This window comes from Ranitomeya variabilis, chromosome 2 (genome assembly GCF_051348905.1).
Source record: "Ranitomeya variabilis isolate aRanVar5 chromosome 2, aRanVar5.hap1, whole genome shotgun sequence".
NCBI lineage: Eukaryota > Metazoa > Chordata > Amphibia > Anura > Dendrobatidae > Ranitomeya > Ranitomeya variabilis.
Window position 1 is genome coordinate 1025692643 of NC_135233.1, and position 15031 is coordinate 1025707673.

Here is a 15031-nt window from a genome sequence, read left to right on the forward strand (position 1 = left end):
TTCAATTAGTTTATCACAAACTCTTGTTCACATGGATGCAATCAATTATTTATTCTAGAACGTTAGAAGAACCTTCACCTTCTGCAAAATCAATATCTGCTAACAAGCAAACGTAAGACTACGGATCTAACAATAGTTGGAATGGAAATCGCTCATTCTGCTGCCCTTTAAAATCCAGGATCATAAAAATGTTAATCCTATTAACCTCAATTGCTGAGGGCAAAAGTTTCAATGTCAAAGATCCAAAGACAATCTGCCCCAGCCCCGACACCACAGATGGGCGACTCTTCTCTCCCTGTACCATTAACCTTCTACTGACCAGAACCATGATCACTCATACATGGCCTGAAGGTCCAGCACAAGGGCCATTATAGGACACAACAGAACATTATTATTATTGTTTTCTATTTAACATACTTGTTGCGGAGCCAGATGATCTCTGGTTTGGGATTGCCTTCAGCTCGACATGTAAAGTACACTGTGTTCCCAAAGGTAACGTCCACATCTTGAGGCTCTGATGTAATTCTTGGCCGCTCTACAATGTAAATGAAAATCATTTTAGACCTACACTTATGTAGCCCCTAACACATATTGCAAAAACTTTCAAAAGTTCTCAACTATTTTCACCTACGATGTGAAACTTAAGAATCCCAGACCCATAGAGCATATTTTATATGTTGATGATTACTTTACTGATCAATGTGTGTTCAACCTCCATCAATCATCGGACAGTATCAGCAAACAGTCGCATTTCATCTGCATGTGAGGATGCAATGAATACATGGTATTGACTGGCGCCAATTCCAATGAACAGGTGACCGTGCTATGAAGAACAGTGTCTTCTTTGTAGCAAGCCCTCCTCTCAGGCTAAACATTTTTTATAGGTAATGTGAATAATGGTTGTTCTACCAGGATCCTTTTAACTTTTCTTTCGCTCTAACACTAGAGAATGGTAATGATTAGCATGAATAGAGAGCGATAAGTTGGAAAGAAATAACCAGACGGCACAGGATGAACCGGATGCTCTCCCTACAGATCATCTCAAGGTGGCCATACATATTAGAAGACAGGCCAAACCCACAAACAATATAAAAATTGCAAAGGAGCGACTCTACTATCTTGAGAGCAGATATCAGGAGAATATTTAGGGCCACCATAACATAGTAACATAGTTAGCAAGGCCAAGAAAAGACATTTGTCCATCCAGTTCAGCCTATATTCCGTCAGAATAAATCCCCAGATCTACGTCCTTCTAAAGAACCTAATAACTGTAAGATACGATATTGTTACGCTCCAGGAAGACATCCAGGTCGCTCTTGAACCCCTTGACTGAGTTTGCATCACCACCTTCTCAGGCAAGGAATTCCAGATTCTCACTGCCCTAACAGTAAAGAATCCGCTTCCATGTTGGTGGAAAAACCTTCTCTCCTCCAGACGCAGAGAATGCCCCCTTGTAACCATCACCTTCCTTGGTATATACATATACAGTGGGGCAAAAAAGTATTTAGTCAGTCAGCCATAGTGCAAGTTCCACCACTTAAAAAGATGAGAGGCGTCTGTAATTTACATCATAGGTAGACCTCAACTATGGGAGACAAACTGAGAAAAAAAAATCCAGAAAATCACATTGTCTGTTTTTTTATCATTTTATTTGCATTTTATGGTGGAAAATAAGTATTTGGTCAGAAACAAACAATCAAGATTTCTGGCTCTCACAGACCTGTAACTTCTTCTTTAAGAGTCTCCTCTTTCCTCCACTCATTACCTGGAGTAATGGCACCTGTTTAAACTTGTTATCAGTATAAAAAGACACCTGTGCACACCCTCAAACAGTCTGACTCCAAACTCCACTATGGTGAAGACCAAAGAGCTGACAAAGGACACCAGAAACAAAATTGTAGCCCTGCACCAGGCTGGGAAGACTGAATCTGCAATAGCCAACCAGCTTGGAGTGAAGAAATCAACAGTGGGAGCAATAATTAGAAAATGGAAGACATACAAGACCACTGATAATCTCCCTCGATCTGGGGCTCCACGCAAAATCCCACCCCGTGGGGTCAGAATGATCACAAGAACGGTGAGCAAAAATCCCAGAACCACGCGGGGGGACCTAGTGAATGAACTGCAGAGAGCTGGGACCAATGTAACAAGGCCTACCATAAGTAACACACTACGCCACCATGGACTCAGATCCTGCAGTGCCAGACGTGTCCCACTGCTTAAGCCAGTACATGTCCGGGCCCGTCTGAAGTTTGCTAGAGAGAATTTGGATGATCCATAGGAGTTTTGGGAGAATGTCCTATGGTCTGATGAAACCAAACTGGAACTGTTTGGTAGAAACACAACTTGTCGTGTTTGGAGGAAAAAGAATACTGAGTTGCATCCATCAAACACCATACCTACTGTAAAGCATGGTGGTGGAAACATCATGCTTTGGGGCTGTTTCTCTGCAAAGGGGCCAGGACGACTGATCCGGGTACATGAAAGAATGAATGGGGCCATGTTTCGTGAGATTTTGAGTGCAAACCTCCTTCCATCAGCAAGGGCATTGAAGATGAAACGTGGCTGGGTCTTTCAACATGACAATGATCCAAAGCACACCGCCAGGGCAACGAAGGAGTGGCTTCGTAAGAAGCATTTCAAGGTCCTGGAGTGGCCTAGCCAGTCTCCAGATCTCAACCCTATAGAAAACCTTTGGAGGGAGTTGAAAGTCCGTGTTGCTAAGCGAAAAGCCAAAAACATCACTGCTCTAGAGGAGATCTGCATGGAGGATTGGGCCAACATAAGAACAACAGTGTGTGGCAACCTTGTGAAGACTTACAGAAAACGTTTGACCTCTGTCATTGCCAACAAAGGATAGATTACAAAGTATTGAGATGAAATTTTGTTTCTGACCAAATACTTATTTTCCACCATAAAATGCAAATAAAATGATAAAAAAAACAGACAATGTGATTTTCTGGATTTTTTTTTCTCAGTTTGTCTCCAATAGTTGAGGTCTACCTATGATGTAAATTACAGACGCCTCTCATCTTTTTAAGTGGTGGAACTTGCACTATGGCTGACTGACTAAATACTTTTTTGCCCCACTGTACATGGTTATTAGATCTCTCAGTCGTCTTTTTTCTAGACTAAATAATCCTAATTTTGCTAATCTCTCTGGGTATTGTAGTTCCCCCATCCCCTTTATTAATTTTGTGGTCCTCCTTTGTACTCGCTCTAGTTCTATTATATCCTTCCTGAGTCCTGGTGCCCAAAACTGTACACAGTACTCCATATGTGGTCTAACCAGAGATTTGTACAGAGGCAGTATAATGCTCTCATCGTGTGTATCCAGACCTCTTTTAATGCACCCCATGATCCTGTTTGCCTTGGCAGCCGCTGCCTGGCACTGGCTGCTCCAGGTTAGATTATCATTAACTAGGATCCCCAAGTCCTTCTCCATGTCAGATTTACCTAGTGGTTTCCCGTTCAGTGTGTAATGGTGATATTGATTCCTTCTTCCCATGTGTATAAACATTCAATTAAATTTGGTGAAACCTGAGAATTTCAGGCAACCATCTAATGTGCATAGGGGCCTTATCCTCCTTCCCCCTGACATCTGCCCTCAGGATTGTTGAGGATGATCTACACGGAGCACATTTGATACATCCCCTGCTGCTTAAGGGCTGGGTGGTTGGAATTATATCCAGAGAAAAAGAAAAAAATGGTTTGCACTCACCAAGCCCGATAAAACAGATAAGACTTTATTAGGACATATGCGAAATGGACAAGGAGATCATGTTAACCACAGAGCTGTTTCGCGCACGTAGCGTTTCCACAGATCCCGATGATCTTTGGAAGCGCTGCGTGCGCGAAACAGCTGTCATCCTGTGGTCAACATGATCTCCTTGTCCATTTCGCATATGTCCTAATAAAGTCTTATCTGTTTTATCGGGCTTGGTGAGTGCAAACTATTTTTTTCTTTTTCTCTGGATTTCAAGCACTTTTTTGGTTATGCACCCGAAGCGCCCGTGTATGGAGTAGGTGGTATGGGTACTGGCATAGCAGCTTAAGGCACGCTGATAGGTGATCGCAGAAAGCGGCAGTGCGGGTATATATATATTTTTTTTCTTTTTTCTGGACACGGTTGGAATTAAATCACCTCTCCGCCAAACAGAAAGGCTCAGCTAAACCTCTGTTAGAGGATTCTGACAATGACTCAGACAACATGGTTGCTTTTGGCTGGGTGGGGCAGAAAGCAGAAGAGAAAAAGGTGACCCAAATAACAGTTCGGCCGACAGCCACCTAATGTGTAGGACCAGCTTTAGTCATGTTAAAGGAGATTAAAAGTGTCTGGAATCATTTACTCCACTTTCTCCAAAGAAACACATGCACACTCAGCTGAGCCAAGTGTATGTGTGTATGGGGAAATTGGTAAGAATAGCCATTCGACAGTCATCTTTGATATCTGGAATCTTAACCCTCGTTTGTCAACCTTTAGAGACCCCCCCCCCCAATGTCCTTCCAATTATTAATTAGTAATTTATGTATTTTAGACCACCTATTAAGTTATTAAATTTCATATACAGCAGAAAGTTACTAACTTCTTTCAGGTGTCATTGGCTCCTTTACCCACTGAGCCATGTACATCTTTATATAGTGTGTCAGCTCTCAGGGTTAGGAGGTTTTAACACGACAGATGGACCCCAGGAAGGACCATTACTATTTAAAAGGAGATTTTCCTAATGAATGGGTATAAGTTATAGGCCAGACTCAGATTCCAAGGGCGACTCACCACAGTTCAGTTCTGCCGGTGTAATGGTGGATAGAGATCTTCCCTGAAGTCTTCGCGGATACTCACAAGTAGCGGCTGCTTGAGCATTACCAGATTCAGAGTAGATCTTTAGCAGATCCGCCAGCCAAAGGATCTCACAGTCACAATGGAGAGAGTTGGAATCCAAGCGCCTGTTTAGGACACAATAAGTAACATAAGTAATGCCAAGGATATACATACACACAGGTAAAACATGGTTTCTGAGAATTCAGCCAGAACCAAAGAGAATAATAATAAATAAAAATAATCTTTATTCTTATATAGCGCTAACATATTCCGCAGCGCTTTACAGTTTGCACACATTATCGTCGCTGTCCCCGATGGGGTTCACAATCTAGATTCCCTATCAGTATGTCTTTGGAATGTGGGAGGAAACCGGAGAACCTGGAAGAAATCCACGCAAACATGGGGAGAACATACAAACTCTTTGCAGATGTTGTCCTTGATGGGATTTGAACCCAGGACTCCATCGCTGCAAGGCTTCAGTGCTAACCAGTGAGCCACCGTGCTGGAAATCTTCATCACAGAAAATAAATCAGGACAGTAAAGACCCCAAAGTGGCAGGATGAAGAACATAAAAGTATGAAGCTTCATTATACACATTTGTAGCTGAACGCCACAAGAGAAAAATGCTTAAGTGACTCGTCAATTGTATTCTATGGACAGATTGGTTCATCTCAATTATAGCTAATATTGCAGTGAACTCAGTGAAGTTCCCATGGGTGTGATCAGTTCTTATTACATACAGTGACGACCGTTCCGATACATGATTAGTCTGGCACCAGGTGAACCCACCCCTCCAAAACAAAATCCATGCACGAGACGTCTAGTACTGTATTCTTGAACTTTTTACTTGATGGGATAGGATTGGTGCGAAAACTTTAAAAATAGTGGAAGGCCAACTTCTAAAATCATCGATTCTAAAAATGAAAGCCAAGCCACACCGACTAGGCACTGTAAGCCGTTAAATTTCCTTGCTTATCTGTGCCCTGGCCACCTCCAATACATGGGACTGACTGAATTCCCAGTACTGTGAGGTAACCGGTGAGCCACTGTGATGGCAGGTAAAAAAAAAAAAAAAGGTAAAAGGGAACACAGCATTAGATCAGTCCTGCTGCCCCTTCATTGTAAGGATTAGGGTTGAGCGACTTTCATTTTTTTAAGATCGAGTAGGGTTTTGGGAAACCCGATTTTGTCCAGAGTCGAGTCGAGTGCAGTCGGCCGATTATCGCTAAAAGTCGGGGATCGACCGAAACACGAAACCCAATGCAAGTCAATGGGGAAGCATAGTCGGCAGTGAGTGGAGGCCAGGAAAACACCTACAGTGCCCATTTTAATGCCAAAAACATCCATTCTTGTTTCTGAAGCTTGTCAATCTTAATTAACTTTATAATAATAGTTGGGCATAGGGAATTGGGGGTCATTTGGCCAAAGTTGTGGGGGGAGTAGGGCCGGCTCAAGTTTTTCGTGGGCCCAGGAAATGCGGACTACGTCACGGCGGTGTTGCAGGGAAAGGTAATTATTTAAAAGTTGCAAGTGCTGTGATCCTGAGCAAGCAGGGGGGGGGCCCACTCGTTCGCATTGCCACTGGCACAGGGCCCCTCAAAGTACGGCGGTGTGTTTGCATGGCGGGGGCGCCTCCCACCAGCAGCGACACTTTTGCGTACTCTGAGGGGCCCTGTGCCAGTGACGTCGCCAACGAGTATGCCCCCCCACCTGATGAAGGAACCTGCACTTTCATCTGCACCTTCCTCTTTGTCCCTGTGTAAGGTGGTATAACATGCGGGAAGGGGAACCTTACTTTCAGCAGGGACAGATTCTGGCTGTGTAGAGTACAAGGGGAATGTAGTGGTCTCGGTCAATGTACCAGCAGACTCATTTAGCAGTGGCTGGGCAATGGGCAGGATGAGGAGGAAACAGATATAGGGCCAAAGAATAAAGTAGGCTACATGCAGTTCAAAATTGGTAACAGGACTAAACAGGCGGCATTGCTTTGTTCAGTGGAGTAGCAAACCCAAGAGCAGCAGACACTGTTTCAAGGGCCTAACCACACTAGTAGGCCAAATGCAGTTTAATATCTGATAGTATAGGGCGAAAGCCAGAATGTGGAAGCTCAGCTTTGTTCAGTTGAGGACAACACCAGGGAGGGGCAGACACCTTTAGTAGGCCGGAAAAGCCTATTGCATTTTTTAAAATGGTAATTTGGAGCAGAAGGTTGAAGCTCAGCTTTATTTAGTTGAGGGCAACACCAGGGAGGGGCAGAAGCCGTTAGTAGGCCCTAACCACCTTTTTTTTTTTTAAAACCACATAATGAGAGCCGGAAGGTTGAAGCTCAGCTTTATTTAGTTGAGGACAACACCAGGGAGGGGCAGAAGCCGTTAGTAGGCCCTAACCACCTTTTTTTTTTTTAAAACCACATAATGAGAGCCGGAAGGTTGAAGCTCAGCTTTATTTAGTTGAGGACAACACCAGGGAGGGGCAGAAGCCGTTAGTAGGCCCTAACCACCTTTTTTTTTTTTAAAACCACATAATGAGAGCCGGAAGGTTGAAGCTCAGCTTTATTTAGTTGAGGACAACACCAGGGAGGGGCAGAAGCCGTTAGTAGGCCCTAACCACCTTTTTTTTTTTTAAAACCACATAATGAGAGCCGGAAGGTTGAAGCTCAGCTTTATTTAGTTGAGGACAACACCAGGGAGGGGCAGAAGCCGTTAGTAGGCCCTAACCACCTTTTTTTTTTTTTAAAACCACATAATGAGAGCCGGAAGGTTGAAGCTCAGCTTTATTTAGTTGAGGACAACACCAGGGAGGGGCAGAAGCCGTTAGTAGGCCCTAACCACCTTTTTTTTTTTTAAAACCACATAATGAGAGCCGGAAGGTTGAAGCTCAGCTTTATTTAGTTGAGGACAACACCAGGGAGGGGCAGAAGCCGTTAGTAGGCCCTAACCACCTTTTTTTTTTTTAAAACCACATAATGAGAGCCGGAAGGTTGAAGCTCAGCTTTATTTAGTTGAGGACAACACCAGGGAGGGGCAGAAGCCGTTAGTAGGCCCTAACCACCTTTTTTTTTTTTAAAACCACATAATGAGAGCCGGAAGGTTGAAGCTCAGCTTTATTTAGTTGAGGACAACACCAGGGAGGGGCAGAAGCCGTTAGTAGGCCCTAACCACCTTTTTTTTTTTTAAAACCACATAATGAGAGCCGGAAGGTTGAAGCTCAGCTTTATTTAGTTGAGGACAACACCAGGGAGGGGCAGAAGCCGTTAGTAGGCCCTAACCACCTTTTTTTTTTTTAAAACCACATAATGAGAGCCGGAAGGTTGAAGCTCAGCTTTATTTAGTTGAGGACAACACCAGGGAGGGGCAGAAGCCGTTAGTAGGCCCTAACCACCTTTTTTTTTTTTAAAACCACATAATGAGAGCCGGAAGGTTGAAGCTCAGCTTTATTTAGTTGAGGACAACACCAGGGAGGGGCAGAAGCCGTTAGTAGGCCCTAACCACCTTTTTTTTTTTTAAAACCACATAATGAGAGCCGGAAGGTTGAAGCTCAGCTTTATTTAGTTGAGGACAACACCAGGGAGGGGCAGAAGCCGTTAGTAGGCCCTAACCACCTTTTTTTTTTTTAAAACCACATAATGAGAGCCGGAAGGTTGAAGCTCAGCTTTATTTAGTTGAGGACAACACCAGGGAGGGGCAGAAGCCGTTAGTAGGCCCTAACCACCTTTTTTTTTTTTAAAACCACATAATGAGAGCCGGAAGGTTGAAGCTCAGCTTTATTTAGTTGAGGACAACACCAGGGAGGGGCAGAAGCCGTTAGTAGGCCCTAACCACCTTTTTTTTTTTTAAAACCACATAATGAGAGCCGGAAGGTTGAAGCTCAGCTTTATTTAGTTGAGGACAACACCAGGGAGGGGCAGAAGCCGTTAGTAGGCCCTAACCACCTTTTTTTTTTTTAAAACCACATAATGAGAGCCGGAAGGTTGAAGCTCAGCTTTATTTAGTTGAGGACAACACCAGGGAGGGGCAGAAGCCGTTAGTAGGCCCTAACCACCTTTTTTTTTTTTAAAACCACATAATGAGAGCCGGAAGGTTGAAGCTCAGCTTTATTTAGTTGAGGACAACACCAGGGAGGGGCAGAAGCCGTTAGTAGGCCCTAACCACCTTTTTTTTTTTTAAAACCACATAATGAGAGCCGGAAGGTTGAAGCTCAGCTTTATTTAGTTGAGGACAACACCAGGGAGGGGCAGAAGCCGTTAGTAGGCCCTAACCACCTTTTTTTTTTTTAAAACCACATAATGAGAGCCGGAAGGTTGAAGCTCAGCTTTATTTAGTTGAGGACAACACCAGGGAGGGGCACACAGACAGACTCCTTTAGTAGGCCTGAAAAGCCTATTGCATTTTTCAAAATGGTAATTTGGAGCAGAAGGTTGAAGCTCAGCTTTATTTAGTTGAGGGCAACACCAGGGAGGGGCAGAAGCCGTTAGTAGGCCCTAACCAAAGTTGAAGGCCAAATGCAGTTTAATTTCTGATACTATAGGCCGAAAGCCAGAAGGTGGAAGTTCCGATTTAGACAGTGGAGCACAATTTGAATTAGGGACTGCAGACAGACTTAGTAGGCTGTCCCCTGTGGACCATGCATCCACCACATTAACCCATTGCGCCGTAATGGACACGTAATCTTCCGTGGCCATGCCTACAGGTCCATGCGTCTGTTGTCAGGTGCACCTTTGTACTCACAGATTGCCAGAGTGCATGGACAATGCGGTCTTCTACATGCTGGTGGAGGGTTGGGATGGCTTTTCTCGCAAAAGAAGTGTCGACTGGTTAGCTTGTAGCGTGGTACAGCGTAGTCCATCATGGCCTTATTAATAGTAAATAAAATATATAACTAGGCTCTATGAACTTTTAAATAGGTTCCAGGGGTACACGGGCAGCATTGGTGTGGTCAGTGGAGGAGTATTGCAAGTAGGGGCTGCAGACAGGCTATCAAAGGCCTAAAATAACAAACAGTAGGCAGTCATGGCAGTTTTACATCGGTTACATGGATACACAGGCAGGCACTCCAGGCAGCATTGTGGTCAGTGGAGGAGTATTGCAAGTAGGGGCCGCAGACAGGCTATCAAAGGCCTAAAATAACAAACAATAGGCTCATTGCAGTTTTACAGCGGTTACATGGATAGACGGGCAGGCAGCTTGGTGGTGGTGAGTGGAGGAGTATTTAAAGTAGGGACCGCAGACAGGCTTCAAAGGCCTAACATAAGAAAATGGGCTGGCTGTAGGCACTTTATAATTGGTTCCAGGGGTACACGGGCAGCAGTGGTCTGGTCAGTGGAGGAGTATTTAAAGTAGGGACCGCAGACAGGCTTCAAAGGCCTAACATAAGAAAATGGGCTGGCTGTAGGCACTTTATAATTGGTTCCAGGGGTACACGGGCAGCAGTGGTCTGGTCAGTGGAGGAGTATTTAAAGTAGGGACCGCAGACAGGCTTCAAAGGCCTAACATAAGAAAATGGGCTGGCTGTAGGCACTTTATAATTGGTTCCAGGGGTACACGGGCAGCAGTGGTCTGGTCAGTGGAGGAGTATTTAAAGTAGGGACCGCAGACAGGCTTCAAAGGCCTAACATAAGAAAATGGGCTGGCTGTAGGCACTTTATAATTGGTTCCAGGGGTACACGGGCAGCAGTGGTCTGGTCAGTGGAGGAGTATTTAAAGTAGGGACCGCAGACAGGCTATCAAAGGCCTAACATAACAAACAATAGGCTCATGGCAGTTTCACAGCGGTTACATGGATACACGGGCAGGCAGCTTGGTGGTGAGTGGAGGAGTATTTAAAGTAGGGACCGCACACAGGCTATCAAAGGCCTAAAATAACAAACAATAGGCTCATGGCAGTTTCACAGCGGTTACATGGATACACGGGCAGGCAGCTTGGTGGTGAGTGGAGGAGTATTTAAAGTAGGGACCGCACACAGGCTATCAAAGGCCTAAAATAACAAACAATAGGCTCATGGCAGTTTCACAGCGGTTACATGGATACACGGGCAGGCAGCTTGGTGGTGGTGAGTGGAGGAGTATTTAAAGTAGGGACCGCAGACAGGCTTCAAAGGCCTAACATAAGAAAATGGGCTGGCTGTAGGCACTTTATAATTGGTTCCAGGGGTACACGGGCAGCAGTGGTCTGGTCAGTGGAGGAGTATTTAAAGTAGGGACCGCAGACAGGCTATCAAAGGCCTAACATAACAAACAATAGGCTCATGATGGCAGTTTCACAGCGGTTACATGGATACACGGGCAGGCAGCTTGGTGGTGAGTGGAGGAGTATTTAAAGTAGGGACCGCAGACAGGCTATCAAAGGCCTAACATAAGAAAATGGGCTGGCTGTAGGCACTTTATAATTGGTTCCAGGGGTACACGGGCAGCAGTGGTCTGGTCAGTGGAGGAGTATTTAAAGTAGGGACCGCAGACAGGCTTCAAAGGCCTAACATAAGAAAATGGGCTGGCTGTAGGCACTTTATAATTGGTTCCAGGGGTACACGGGCAGCAGTGGTCTGGTCAGTGGAGGAGTATTTAAAGTAGGGACCGCAGACAGGCTTCAAAGGCCTAACATAAGAAAATGGGCTGGCTGTAGGCACTTTATAATTGGTTCCAGGGGTACACGGGCAGCAGTGGTCTGGTCAGTGGAGGAGTATTTAAAGTAGGGACCGCAGACAGGCTTCAAAGGCCTAACATAAGAAAATGGGCTGGCTGTAGGCACTTTATAATTGGTTCCAGGGGTACACGGGCAGCAGTGGTCTGGTCAGTGGAGGAGTATTTAAAGTAGGGACCGCAGACAGGCTATCAAAGGCCTAACATAACAAACAATAGGCTCATGGCAGTTTCACAGCGGTTACATGGATACACGGGCAGGCAGCTTGGTGGTCAGTGGAGGAGTATTTAAAGTAGGGACCGCAGACAGGCTATCAAAGGCCTAAAATAACAAACAATAGGCTCATGGCAGTTTTACAGCGGTTACATGGATACACAGGCAGCTTGGTGGTGAGTGGAGGAGTAGTGCAAGGAGTGTCTGTCCCAGTACTCCCAAAATATAAATAGATGTTAATGTCTCGCAAAACAACCAAAACAAAAAAAAAAGGTGGCATACTTAGGTACAGGGGTGGGCTCATCTACTGAGTTTCTGACATTGTAATTTGGCAGTAACTATTTAATGGTGCCAATATAGGACACAGACACAGACTACTTTAAGTTGCATCATAGATGTCTACAAATTTGTATTGTCAGTGCCAGACATTGAATGATGTCAGCGAATAGACTAAAGATTGGTGGAGCTGTGCGACATAATTTTGCACGTGGTAGAGCACATTTTGAGCTGGGGTAGGGGGGAACTCTCTTGAGGCCGGCGGGACCGCCCCAGGGCCCCTCATGTTACAACGGTGTGTCTGACGTTGGGTGCGCACCACCACCGCCAGAGACACTACATTGTACTATGAGGGACCCAGTAGCAATGCCGTCAACCAAAAGCGAGCACACCCACCTCTTCAGACAAACAGCAGTCTCACGGGTGCTTGCGCCAAGTCGCGATACCACGGCCCCGTGTGGGGAGTTTTGCCATTTAGGGAGGTGTAAACATGTCGTATGCTGTACAATCAGCTGCAGCAAATTAGACATTAGAAAAGTAATTCACAGGCAAGAGCTTTTCATAGGAAAGCTAGGTGTCGGCCGGGCAAGGTGGGGCAAAAGATTTCGAAATCCAGTTGTGGTTCATTTTAATGAATGTTAGATCGTCAACATTTTGGGTAGCCAGACGAGTCCTTTTTTCGGTTAATATTGAACCTGCAGCACTGAATACTCTTTCTGATAGGACACTTGCTGCCGGGCAAGCAAGCTCCTGCAATGCATATTCTGCCAATTCTGGCCAGGTGTCTAATTTGGAGGCCCAGTAATCAAATGGGAATGACGGTTGAGGGAGAACATCGATAAGGGATGAAAAATAGTTAGTAACCATACTGGACAAATGTTGTCTCCTGTCACTTTCAATTGATGCAGCAGTACCTGTCCTGTCTGCGGTCATAGCAAAATCACTCCACAACCTGGTCAGAAAACCCCTCTGTCCAACGCCACTTCTGATGTGTGCACCCCTAACACTCCTAGTCTGCTGCCCCCTGGAGCTTGTGTGAGAACGATCACGTGCGCTGTGTGCTGGGAATGCCTGAAGCAAACGGTCAACAAGAGTTGATTGTTTGGTTGCTAATATTAGTTCCAAGTTCTCATGTGGCATAATATTTTGCAATTTGCCTTTATAGCGTGGATCAAGGAGGCAGGCCAACCAGTAATCGTCATCGTTCATCATTTTCGTAATGCGTGTGTCCCTTTTTAGGATACGTAAGGCATAATCCGCCATGTGGGCCAAAGTTCCAGTTGTCAAATCTCCGGTTGTGATTGGTTGAGGGGCAGTTGCAGGCAAATCTACGTCACTTGTGTCCCTCAAAAAACCAGAACCCGGCCGTGACACGCAACCAATTTCCTGTGCCCCCGTGAAAGTTTCCGCATTAAAAATATACTCATCCCCATCATCCTCCTCGTCCTCCACCTCCTCTTCGCCCGCTACCTCGTCCTGTACACTGCCCTGACCAGACAATGGCTGACTGTCATCAAGGCTTCCCTCTTCCTCTGGTGCAGACGCCTGCTCCTTTATGTGCGTCAAACTTTGCATCAGCAGACGCATTAGGGGGATGCTCATGCTTATTACGGCGTTGTCTGCACTAACCAGCCGTGTGCATTCCTCAAAACACTGAAGGACTTGACACATGTCTTGTATCTTCGACCACTGCACACCTGACAACTCCATGTCTGCCATCCTACTGCCTGCCCGTGTATCCTCCCACAAATAAATAACAGCACGCCTCTGTTCGCACAGTCTCTGAAGCATGTGCAGTGTTGAGTTCCACCTTGTTGCAACGTCTATGATTAGGCGATGCTGGGGAAGGTTCAAAGACCGCTGATAGGTCTGCATACGGCTGGCGTGTACAGGCGAACGTCGGATATGTGAGCAAAGTGCACGCACTTTGAGGAGCAGGTCGGAGAACCCAGGATAAGTTTTCAATAAGCACTGCACCACCAGGTTTAAGGTGTGAGCCAGGCAAGGAATGTGTTTCAGTTGGGAAAGGGAGATGGCAGCCATGAAATTCCTTCCGTTATCACTCACTACCTTGCCTGCCTCAAGATCTACTGTGCCCAGCCACGACTGCGTTTCTTGTTGCAAGAACTCGGACAGAACTTCCGCGGTGTGTCTGTTGTCGCCCAAACACTTCATAGCCAATACAGCCTGCTGACGCTTGGCAGTAGCTGGCCCATAATGGGACAACTGGTGTGCAACAGTGTCATCTGCCGATGGAGTGGTTGGCCGACTGCGTTCTGTGGAAGAGCTGTAGCTTCTGCAGGAGGACGAGGAGGAGGAGGAGGGGGTGCGAACGCCTACAGCCAACTGTTTCCTAGACCGTGGGCTAGGCACAACTGTCCCTAAATTGATGTCGCCTGTGGACCCTGCATCCACCACATTCACCCAGTGTGCCGTGATGGACACATAACGTCCCTGGCCATGCCTACTGGTCCATGCATCTGTAGTCAGGTGCACCTTTGTACTCACAGATTGCCTAAGTGCATGGACGATGCGCTGTTTAACATGCTGGTGCAGGGCTGGGATGGCTTTTCTGGAAAAAAAGTGTCGACTAGGTAGCTCGTATCGTGGTTCAGCGTACTCCATCAGGGCTTTAAAAGCTTCGCTTTCAACTAAACGGTAGGGCATCATCTCTAACGAGATTAGTCTAGCTATGTGGGCGTTAAAACCCTGTGTACGCGGATGCGAGGATAAGTACTTCCTTTTTCTAACCAGAGTCTCATGTAGGGTGAGCTGGACTGGAGAGCAGGAGATCGTGGAACTTTCGGGTGTGCCGGTGTACATGGCAGACTGAGAGACGGTTGGAGACGGTATTGTTTCCGCCGGTGCCCTAGATGCAATATTTCCTCCTACTAAACTGGTGATTCCCTGACCCTGACTGCTTTTGGCTGGCAAAGAAACCTGCACAGATACTGCCGGTGGTGCGGAAAATGGTGGCCTTACAGTGACGGAAGGGATGTTGCGTTGCTGACTAGCTTCATTGGCCGAGGGTGCTACAACCTTAAGGGACGTTTGGTAGTTAGTCCAGGCTTGAAAATGCATGGT

At 45.9% G+C, this 15031-nt stretch overlaps 1 protein-coding gene across 1 annotated transcript in view; it reads right to left on the reverse strand.

The window, feature by feature from the left end:
- PXDN (peroxidasin) overlaps positions 1-15031 on the reverse strand; it is a 167950-nt gene that overhangs the window by 40015 nt on the left and 112904 nt on the right. Inside the window, exons 7-8 of the mRNA XM_077291345.1 lie at positions 4778-4947; positions 418-535 (exon numbers count right to left, since the gene is read on the reverse strand). Coding sequence (XP_077147460.1) covers positions 418-535; positions 4778-4947 — 288 coding nt within the window. The remainder of the gene's footprint in view (positions 1-417; positions 536-4777; positions 4948-15031) is intronic.